Source organism: Nicotiana tomentosiformis, chromosome 8, assembly GCF_000390325.3.
Source record: "Nicotiana tomentosiformis chromosome 8, ASM39032v3, whole genome shotgun sequence".
NCBI lineage: Eukaryota > Viridiplantae > Streptophyta > Magnoliopsida > Solanales > Solanaceae > Nicotiana > Nicotiana tomentosiformis.
The window spans coordinates 44,327,318-44,338,674 of NC_090819.1; the positions used below are offsets into that span (position 1 = coordinate 44,327,318).

Here is an 11,357-nt window from a genome sequence, read left to right on the forward strand (position 1 = left end):
TTTACAAATAATTATATATTTAAATAAAATTATTATTTATTTAAAATTCCGACCGATTTCGGTCGGTATTTGAAAATTAAATTAAAAAAAATTAATTAATACCGATCGATTTCGGTCGGTAAATAAAGTTTGACAGTCAGTCAACGCTTTGAATAAACCGACCGATTTCGGTCGCAACACGTTAGCGACCATCATTTTTCCGACTAATTAAAAGCGGTTGGAAATCGGTCGTTTTTTTCAATTTCCGACCGATTTCGGTCGGTTTTCCTGAACGAATTTAAGTAGTTTTTTAGTAGTGCATAAATTCCACGTCTTAGTGATGTTGTGCATTACATACTATTTTGATTCTATTATTTTCATTATATAAGGATGATTTCGTTCCATTTAAAGACAAGTAAACATCATCAGCTATGTCAAGCAAAGGAAACATTCGAAGGACCCGAATGCAAGTGATGAAGGCAGCTCTAATCAAAGCAGCTACATTAGTGACTCTTCGCGTGATAACGCACAAATCGAGTTCGGCACATATAAGACTCACCTACTGACCGAACAGGATAACGATTTTCGTGAACTAAAATATTCAGACCCATGTGAATATTACTGTGGACTACAACGAGAGTGGACACATCAGCGCACTAAATCACAATGTCTTATTCGTAACTTAGAAATACTTGCAGCTCCTATCCCAACAAGATTTTTAACAACCATGCCACGAATTGATCGAGAATCATGCGAGGTTGTGATAAAGGATTAGAAAAGAGAACAATCCAATGTTATTAAGAGCAGTCGGTTCAACATGCTCAACTTGGGTGAGGAACAAGCAGGATCAACTGCTAGGAATTTGACATTAGCTGAAAGAAGAAATCTCCTAGCAAAAGAAGATTATCTATTAGATGACGATATTGAGTACTTATATCCTACAAATCAGTTGTTGAAGTCCTCAACATACAGTAATCTCTACCCTGGCAAATATGGCATTCTATGAAATGCATTGAACTTTGTGAAGCATTAAACATAACTAATCGAAGATGAAGTTAAAGAAGAGAAAAAATGAAAGAGAAGTTAAAGAAGATAGACCAATGAACCTTGGGGCATTATAAGGATGGACAAGTATACCGCACGATAGGCATGCGCAATACCCAATCAAGCATGCACTATATAATTATTTTTCCTTTGTTTGCACGTTAATTTAATTCTTCAAGATGTGTCGACATGTATTTTATGTTACTTTGGTTCTGGACTCGTTGAAAACTGTCTCAAGTGTAGCTCTTTCAACTTTAAGAATACCTTTAGAAGACAGATCATTAACACTTCTTTTGTGCTGCAGATCAATTGAATAGTACTTTCCAACTTAGGGTATAACTGGAAATAAATTTTTGAATTTCCCAAAGAAAGCAAGAAAAAGTTCAATAGGACAAAAATCGAAAACATTAGCATACTTCTGAAAGTAGTAAGCAAAAACATCCTTATAAGCAGTTAATTGACAAAAGGGAAAATAAATAGAACAAACTGTAAGTTGTCACTGTCACATGCAAATAAGTTATAATACTCAACCAAAGTAAATATTTTTGCAGGGATTGGATTCGTTTGGATTCTATCATATCCCTTGGAATTACATCTGTATTCTGGTATGATCAATTTGCTTGAACTTAAAAATGGTGAAAACTGAGTAACATCTAAGTTGAATACCGCTTAGACTAATAATAGACGGGTCAAATAAATTAAACATGACTCATCTTTTTCTGGAAAATAAGTATCCTGATTTCTCCAAAGCTCCGGCTCAGTATCCCACAAGACTTGTGTTTCATGTAGCTACCCAATCTTCCAAATTTATTTAGTTTTGTAAACCAATTTCATTTGCCGCTGAGACCATGAATTGTTAAAAAAGAACACTCCGTGTACGTCTCATTTGGTGCAGATCGCTTAGAAGGACTGTGTGGCATTGAGCAAAACTGAGAGCTTGTCCCAATCCCAGTCCTCCATGTTTTGTGACATAATAGCACCTCCCACGGCCACGGCCAAAAGAACAAGGGCAAATCCTTTCAGACATCCATGTCCATGAGACAGCCTTGATAGCAAAATTTTACAGTACCTATCTGCATCTCTGAAGTGTGACTGGTGAGCATCCACTGCACCAGTTAATGATTTCTCATTCTACAAGAAAAAACGAGGGGGGGGAAGTCACGTTGAGAGGTAAGAAATCTCCCAAGAACAGAAATTCTGACTTGGATCAGTTTGAAGCAAATGTAAACTAGCAACAACTATGGCAAGTAGATGTAACCCCACACACCCGCCAACCTGCCAGAATAAAAAACAACAATCAACTGACCACTATTAGATGTCCCATGATTCTGATATTGCTGGGACTAAGAGCCTGTTTGGACAAACTTCTGGAAGGCCAAAAAAGTACTTTTTTTGAAATTTGAGGTGTTTGGCCGGAACAAAAAAACGCTTTTGAGCAGCGGCAGAAGCAATTTATCTGCTTATGGGAAGAAACTACAAATTCTAACTTCTTCAAAGAAGCAGAAGTAGAAAACTAATTTTTCCAAGATAAAAATATCCTTGCCATGAATTTATATTTTTCAAATTAACCTTTTCCTTTTTCTTTTTTGTTTAGACCAACTCTTTCTTCTCCTTTTTATTTCAGCATATTTTTATCCCCCTTGGTTGATGGAGCACTATAGGGAAAGGAAGAAGGATTTGCGTATGATGTTTATTGACTTAGAAAAACGATAAAGTCCCTAGGGAGGTTTTATGGAGATTTTTGGAGATTAACGGTGTTCCGGTAGCATACATTAGGGTGATTAAGGACATGTATGATGGAACTAAGACTCGGGTGAGGATGTGGGAGGAGACTCGGATTATTTCCCATTGGTGATGGAGTTGCATCAAGGATCAGCTCTTAGTCCATTTTTATTTGCCCTGGCGATAGATGTGTTGACGCGACACATTCAAGGAGAGGTGTCATGATGTATATTATTTGCAGATGACATAGTATTGATTGACAAGACGTGTTGTGGGGCTAATGCTAGGCTAGAGGTGTAGAAACAAACCCTGGAGTCTAAAGGTTTCAAGTTAAGCAGGACGAAGACAGAATACTTGGAGTGTAAGTTTAGTGTTGGGGCTCATGAAGCAAAAGTGGACGTGAAGCTTGATACACAAGACATCCCAGGAGAGATAGTTTCAAATATCTTGGGTTTGTGATACAGGTTAACGGGGAGATCGACGAGCATGTCGCACATTGTATTGGAGCGAAATGAATGAAATGGAGGCTCGCTTCTGGTGTTTTGTGTGACAAGAATGTGCCACATAGACTTAAGGGCAAGTTTTATAAAGCGGTAGTTAGACCGTCCATGTTGTATCGAGCCGAGTGTTGGCCAGTCAAGAAATCTCATGTCCAAAAGTTGAGAGTAGCGAAAATGAGGATGTTGAGATGGATGTGTGGGCATACCAGGAAAGATAAGATTAGAAATGAGTATATTAAGGACAAGGTGAGCGTGGCTCCTGTAGAAGATAAGTTGCGGGAATCGAGGTGGTGATGGTTCGGGCATGTGAAGAGGAGAGACCTTGGTGCCCCGGTTAGGAGGTGTGAGAGGCTGACCATGGCGGATAAGAGGAAGGGTAGAGGGAGGCCTAAGAACTAAGAAGTACTGGGTAAGATGATATGGCAGGACATGGCGCTACTTCAGCTTACTGAGGACATGACCTTCGATAGGAGGGTGTGGAGGTCGAAGATTAGGGTTGTGTGTCTTATTACCTTGTTGCTATTGTCTGTTTATTGTTTCATTTTCACTTCTCTTGAGTCGAGGGTCTTTCGAAAACAACCTCTCTACCGTCATAAGGTAGGAATAAGGTTTGCGTACACTCTACCCTCCCCAAACCCCACTTGTGGGATTTCACTGGGTTTGTTGTAATTGTTATTTTAATCATCCTTCTACAGGGGCAGATCTATGTGGCATGGGTGGGTTCACGTGAACCCATTCTCCCCTCCATAAACTATGTGTAGCACTTGTATTTTTCTGATTTTGTTCTTGAATAAGCATGTGTGAACCCATACTCTCAACAGCCAATGAGTGCACCTTCACCCCCAAGATCAGGGGTTCGATCCCTGCTTGCTCCCTTAGACTTTTTAATTAAAAATGCTTTGGTATCTTTATTGTTTTCTTTTCTTTCTTGGTTACTCGGCCTTAAGTTATTTTTTAAAAAGAAAACTTTCACCAATATATCTCATGAAATGTGATATTGATCCCATCTTTTTCTCTTGAAGATTATCAATGATAATAGTAGTTTGTAAGTGTTCGCTGAAAAAGAGAACTTCAAAAATGAAAGGTTAAGCTCTCAAAAAAGTTTATATTTTGTCAAGAAATGAAGTACCAAAAAAAAGATAATAAAATTAATCTTAAACTCCTACTATAATAAAAAAACTAATAATAATGCAAATCACACATCTACAAAGAAATAGAAGTATATAAAAAGATGTATATAATAGGATGGATGAAGAATTTTTTAATGCTTTTTAGCTTGCTATATATAACATAAGATATTTAAAACGGTAAGTAATGATGTTATTATTGATAGTTTTCGAAGTATGAAAACTCGTCGAGGACATACATAATGCTATAATAATATTAACTAGAGTTTTCTCGTCAACTTTGGTCATCGTAAAAAAATTATATTGTCAAATCATATATTTATCTAATCTAGATAAATATAATGGTGCATCCATGCTATTAAAATCCTGGATACGCCTATGTTCTCCTATCGTCTTTGGAATAGTCTTTCTACTATAAATAAATCTCTTTTTTTTTATTCTGTCGTTTCTTCTTTTCCTCGTCTCCTATTCCTCTTTGAAATAATTTACAAGGCTAATCACTAGATTCAAACACTCTCTTCACAAGATATGATTTCCTTTTTTCATTTGTAGTATACCAATATTATATGAACTCTAGTTTGTAGTTTTATTTCTATTTCTTTTTGGCGTACATGCATATATTATAGTTGAAAGAATGCAATACTACCTAACAGATAGTGTTTTTTTTATATTTATTTAAATAAATATAAAAATTAAATTAAATTCTTTTACAATAAATATTTAAATTTCGTTTTCTCTTTTAAATAATATTAATTGTAAAATTAACATTGATACCGTCTTTTTTGTAATTTGACATCCATAAGTACTTTTTGGAAGAATTTGCCAAACACAATTTGACTATTAAATATTGCAAAAAGCAATTCTTAATGAATTGGCCAAACACAAACTGCTATTCTCCAAAAGTACTTTTTCGAAAAGCACTTTTGAACAAAAATACTTCTCAAAATAAGCAGTTTTTAGCAGCTCGGCCAAACGGGCTCTAAGTAGGACAGAGGTTGCTAGGACAGAAAAGCTATAACTACAAAGATCCCCCCAAGTAGGATTCAAACCCCATGTCCAAGAAAAATGAAAGCAAAAAATGAAACAACAGAATACAAGACTACCTTTTGTCTGAAGCTCTTGACAGTCTCCTTCAAAGCTACAAGAGAAGACTGTCTCCTAGATAACTCCTTCCACTCCTCGCTGAGCTTTCTCAACACTGCAACACTTGCTTCAATGTTATCCAGGTAAATCTTGTCCTGTTCAGAAAAAATTGAGACAAAATAACTGAACAAGAAAAATCAGAAAAACTCCACTCCTATATATTCTGCAAACATTACTACGCATAAGATTTAACAAAGAGCAAAGTGTTTGTATAGTTCATACCCACTGCTTGTAACAGTCGGCGCTCTGGGTCAAACACCAGTTGAATATGTTAGTTGCCTCTCGAGATAGTTCTGGATTTCCTGCAGAAGAGCCAAGGTAAACCTTGCATATCAGCCACTCTACCGTCTAAAAATCACAGAGATGAGCCTAGGGGTGTCAAATGAGCGGGTTGGGTTGATTTTAGGCGGGTCTAAATAGGTTGAGTCGATATATGGGCGGGTCAATAACCCGTCCAAAAGTAACTTGGGTTGAGATGGGCTGGGTCAAGTTGGGCTAAAATTTGGGTCATAGCCCAATCCTCCCAACTCTTACCAAGCTTTAATTAATATGTATTGTTTTCTTATGAATTGTTTAATTATCAAATAAGACTTTTTTTCTTTTGTTCTGGTCATATATAACGTCAAATAAAAAAAATATTTTTAAGATATTTTAGTAAAGTTACTCATGAATCAATTTGGGCTAAAACTCAGCCCAACTTTAGATGGGCTGAAATGGGTTGGGTCAAGATGGCTGAGTTCAACAAATTGGCAGCTCAATTACCAGCCCAACCTTGGGCGGGTTGGGCGGGTCAAATGGGTTTGGGCTCAAATTGCCACCCCAAGATGAACCGAACCAGAGAAAAGAATTCAAGTAAAAGATACCTTCTGCAACTGCTTTAATAGCTAGTGAAAGTATCTGTTGTGAAACTTGCTTCATTGCTTTGCTTCCGGGGGAACCAGCAAGGGCAACCTCCTTGAGGATGGGATATACTGCCTCAAACCTTTCAGTAGCCTGAAAATAGAAATAACTAAGACATTAGAGAAGAAAAATCCGACCACTACTAATGGGAACAGAAGTCAGAGAAACGCTCAATCACACCTTGACTCGTGCAGAGGGAGCTGGGAAGGTCACCCGTAGAAGCAGGTCAAGGGATGAAGGTGGCATCAGACGCTCTCCCTTCCTAACAGCCCCATTTACTAAAATTGTACGAGCTTTTGGTGCAGAGAGATTCCTGAACCACAACGATATAATTCAAGAAGCTTGTATCAAGTGAATGCAACGAAAATGCAACCAAGAGGTGCAATGAAAAGTTACAGACCTTTCTACCAACTGCAGAATCAAGTCCCTGGTCTGTGGATTAGAACCTGATTTCCCTCCAACTAAAGGCAAGGTATGATGCGCCCACAAGTACAATCCAACGCAGAGATCTCCCTGACAGGCCTTTATCAGAGTATTACGTGTTACCGTCAGAAGGCCAATATAAGGTGGAGAATAAACAAACAGTAGTTCTGTTAAAAACTGTAGCTCTGTATAACCTGGACTATCATCCATGCAACGACTGAAAGTTTGTCTTGCCCTTGATACTTTGGGCTTTCCCGAAGCGTCGGCAGTACGTTGATCAAAACATCAGGCTTCCGTCGTAGTACCATTGCCAACACCAGAAACATGGCAACCTGCAATTTAGTAATTTGTAGCACAACTATGAGCGCATGATGCATTGTTGTCAAGAAAAGCTATAAAAAACACTCCGGGTCTATTGGGGCTTTAAGCGCAAAGCGCATGAAGTGTGGGCTTTTGTGAAAAAGGCGCAATGAAGGGAAAAATATAAATATAAACATAATTCAAGAAAAATGAAAAAAGCTCATTCATAATGTTTTCCTCAACTGCTAGTGCACTTGTTTGCTAATTATATTTGTTGTTTATTACCCCTCGATTCAAGATCGAACTCATGCACAGTAAGGCACACACCTTAGTGCCTTGCATACGATGAAATGCAACTTAAGTGAGGCGAAGCGCCCTCCTTGAGCTTCAGGGCTTAAGCATTAAATGAGCCTTTGACAGCACTGGCATGATGTTAAGGTTTTAAAAGGAAATCTTCCGAGGAAGTCAAGATATCATGCAAACAAAGCATGACATGGCAATTGGGTTGATTACAACAATAATGCCAAAGAAACTGTACTCAGTTATTGTGAGCGTATTGTCCTGCTAATCTTAGCTAAGACTTATTTAAGTTCAACTATATGTCAAATCAGGACATGTCTTAGTCTTGGCATCAATAAATAATTTGACTTACTTTAGTTCAACTAAAATGTCAAATCAGGACATGGCTTAATCTTGGCATTTTAAGTCATGCCCCATCAATCTAAAAACTAGCTGCAGTTATTCTTTCATTTTCGACTCGAGTGCTTGGTTTGATCAATTTCATCCTTACGGGACCTTATCTCAATCGAGAAATATGCTCAAATGATAAGATCAACACGTCGGATAAAATCCAAAAAGGAAGGATGAACTAAAGAATAAGATAAAAGAAATTACTTGTGTCACCATGACTCTAAAATTATGACTTTGAGAGTTACATCCACATTTTTAAGGCAGAGTAATTTCATTCTCTCCTTCACCCCATTTGGCATCTTCCTAACTCTAAAACCTAATAGTTAAGGGCAGCACGGTACACTAAGCTTACCCTGCATTTCTGCAAGAGGCTGTTTCCACGGTTTGAACTCGTGACCTCCTGGTCACATGACAGCAACTTTACCAGTTACGCCAAGGCTCCCCTTCAAAAGTGAATATAGATAAGATGCAGTATTCCTAGTATTTCTCTCACCAAACTGATTTAATCTTTCCCTCTTCCCTTTCCTCCCAGGATTCCCGCTTTACCTTTTGCTTTAATCCAAGAAGACGCAAACAAATAAAAATAGATGCACCCCTTTCTAAAGCCTGAAGGCTTCTACTTTAATGAATAGACACATAAACTCACAGAGAACTCATCCACGCACAAACTGAAAGAAAATCTTTAGATACCTGAGATTTTGACGACGTTTGTTGACCGCCTTTCTTGGAGCCCTTAGAACCTCCTAGTTGGGTTGCCAAGTCTACAACAATACTGTCCAATGCCCACAACACAAATGATCCAAGAGCCTCGTAAGAACGTTGGTTGATCCAATCCACTGAAGTCTTATAAACTGGCTCAGGAAGATGTGAGAGAGGAATCTGTTTGTTGTAAATCAAGTTATTACTCTTCCAGCCACGTATGGTGCCAGCTAAATAATTGAAAGCAACTATCACTCTGTGCACAATATTTGAAACTGCATATCTAAAGGCAAAGAAACATATAGTTCACTGTTCATCACATCATACACCAATTATGTAGTCAGCATCATCCATAGAGGGTGACAAAAGTCATCGATTTAAGGAGCAGCAAAGCGCATTTGCTATCCATCATGTATTGGGTGTCGATCTAAGGGAGAGATACAAGCCCTTGACTGACAACTAGATGACCAACAAAGAAAGCTTAAATGTAAGCCGAGTTCCCTGCATCGAGATACATCAAGAATGCCAGCGGAACCTAGCTGGTGTTACATGAATGAATGACAAAAAAAGCACATCATCAAAATCTTAAAGCAGAAAAGAGGAATATGTATAGAAAATTTGTATATGCAGCCAAATTTCTGTCATAGATGAAACGAAAGGTTGTAATCATCATATTGAAAGCACGAAAGCATTATCATTGTCAGAAACTTCATGAGGAATAATATAGCACTTCACTTGGTAACATAGAGCTCAAAGACAAAAATTCAGGGACCAGTGACAAAAGAAATCAAAAGTCTATAGTGTTAAGTATATAAATGATCAACAACTTGGTAAATTCAATGAAATGCTATGCCAAATGTTACAAATTAATACTCCCTCCATTTCATTTTATGTGTCTTAATTTGACTTAGCACGGAGGTTTAAGAGAGTAAGAACTTTTGAATCTTCTGTCTTATTAAACTAAGATGTGTATAACATACTCAAAATGCCATTTGAATCTTGTGGTTTTAAACATGCCATGTCATGCCTACAAGGAAGTGTTGTTAAGGGTAAAATCGAAATGTTCGAATTAAATAGTTACTAAAATAGGCATACTCTTTAAACAGTTTAATAAAGAAAAGTAATACACAAAAACTGAAATAGAGGGAGTACTTTGGTTTTTCCACAGCACCTTGTGACTACACGTGGAGTTTATGACATTACAATTTTCTTAATAACGGTGGTACCCTGGCAAACTTGCCCGCAACTCGTATATCCATACTTGCATCCTCCCACTAGTACAGGTATCAACAAATCTAATCCACAAAGGCTTAGGCAAATTGAAAGAAATCACCCAACTTTTTGCTTAGCTACAATTCAAACCCTGGTCTCTCATGGTCTTCATTCCAATTTCATTGACAGTTAGGTCACACCTTTGAATGCAGTTTAAGATATTAGAACTAAATAAGTAGGTGTGGAAGAAAAATATTAAAGCAATAACAGAAAACTTAAATTGATAGAAAAATTTAACATAAAGTTGGGTTTGATTAGTCATTTGAAGTCTTAAAGCTTGGGAAATTCGTATTAACTACATTTTATTAGTGTCATAATTTCAAACATTTGGAGGCGTCCAAAATACAAAGAGGCAGAGAGAACAAAGCAAGCATTTCAATGTATATCGACAATTCTAAGTAGTATCTCCATACACCACAATGCATATCCAAACATTTATTCAAGACACCAACATAGCAATTTGGCGGGGAAAAACCAACTGTTTCTTGCAAAAGTTCTCAAATTTGATCATGAACTTCAAAAATCGATGAAACTCACATCTGCAATTTTACTGATCGGAGACTCCCTGAACAATTTCAACCACGGAAATTGTGAACCAGCCACCGCAGCAAATGCACGTCCAAAGTAATCCGCAAATCGCATCAATTGTATTTCTTGCTGAGATTCATACGAAACCTTCAAATAAAGACACCCAAAAAAATCAACACGTGGCGTTTATGAATGGAAAAACGAAATCATGCACAAATAGATATAGATTTGTCCCCTTACAGTTACATCAGCGAGAAAAGCAGCTAGATCAGCTGCATCGATCTTCACAGCGGCTTCAGCCACAGTTACTTTTGGCTTCTTCGGCTTTTTCACCTTCTCCTTCTTCTTCTCCTCCACCGCACCACGTCTACCACCTTCCGCATCGCTATCCTCATTTTCATCGTCCGAACGGTGTTTCAGCCCCAATATAACCGGAGCATCGTCAACGCCGTACATCGCAGCCGTCTGTGCCGCAATTCTCTTGCGGCGTTCATCGGAGTGCTTCTCGAGCGACTGAAACACATTATCGACGCCAGGAACAACAGATCCGTTGGCAATTACTTTGCCGGAATCCGACGGTTTTGCCTGCTTTTTCTTCTGCTTTTTCGCGTATGTAACCTTTTGCCATCCGTGAGTGTTGTCGGTGATTGGTCCGGAGTGATTTGACTCGAAAGCAATCGATTTCTCTGCCATGATTTTCTGTTAGGGTGCCGGAGAAGGAGAGAAACGGGGGAGAAAAATAGATCGGAATTTGGAAAGGATTGAAAGAAGAGTTTGGTCGGGTATATAAAGGGAGTTGACTCAGTAACGGGTTCCCTGTTTGAGAAAATTACGGAATGCCATTTTTCGATTATGGAAGCGTGAAAATTTTTTGTTGAGAGATAAAAAGTCGAGTCCGGAACCAAAATGTGGTTCTTTTGAACTCAAAGAACCAAAATGTGTGGGAAAAAAAATTGGTGACCATAATATATATAATGTCTTTTTAAAAGGCGCTATAACTTAACGGTCGTTTGCCCAGTTAAGTATAACG

At 37.9% G+C, this 11,357-nt stretch overlaps 1 protein-coding gene across 1 annotated transcript; it reads right to left on the bottom strand.

Annotated features, from left to right (window-relative positions):
• Positions 1–1,480: 1,480 nt before the first annotated feature.
• LOC104089279 (uncharacterized) lies at positions 1,481–11,094 on the bottom strand. Its single transcript, XM_009594127.4, has 10 exons — positions 10,568–11,094; positions 10,337–10,474; positions 8,519–8,707; positions 7,033–7,170; positions 6,816–6,937; positions 6,596–6,728; positions 6,379–6,508; positions 5,738–5,817; positions 5,476–5,610; positions 1,481–2,154 (listed from the first exon to the last, which is right to left on the bottom strand). The coding sequence occupies exons 1-10, from the start codon at positions 11,018–11,020 to the stop codon at positions 1,924–1,926; spliced, it is 1,749 nt and encodes a 582-aa protein (XP_009592422.1). The 5' UTR covers positions 11,021–11,094; the 3' UTR covers positions 1,481–1,923.
• Positions 11,095–11,357: the final 263 nt, after the last annotated feature.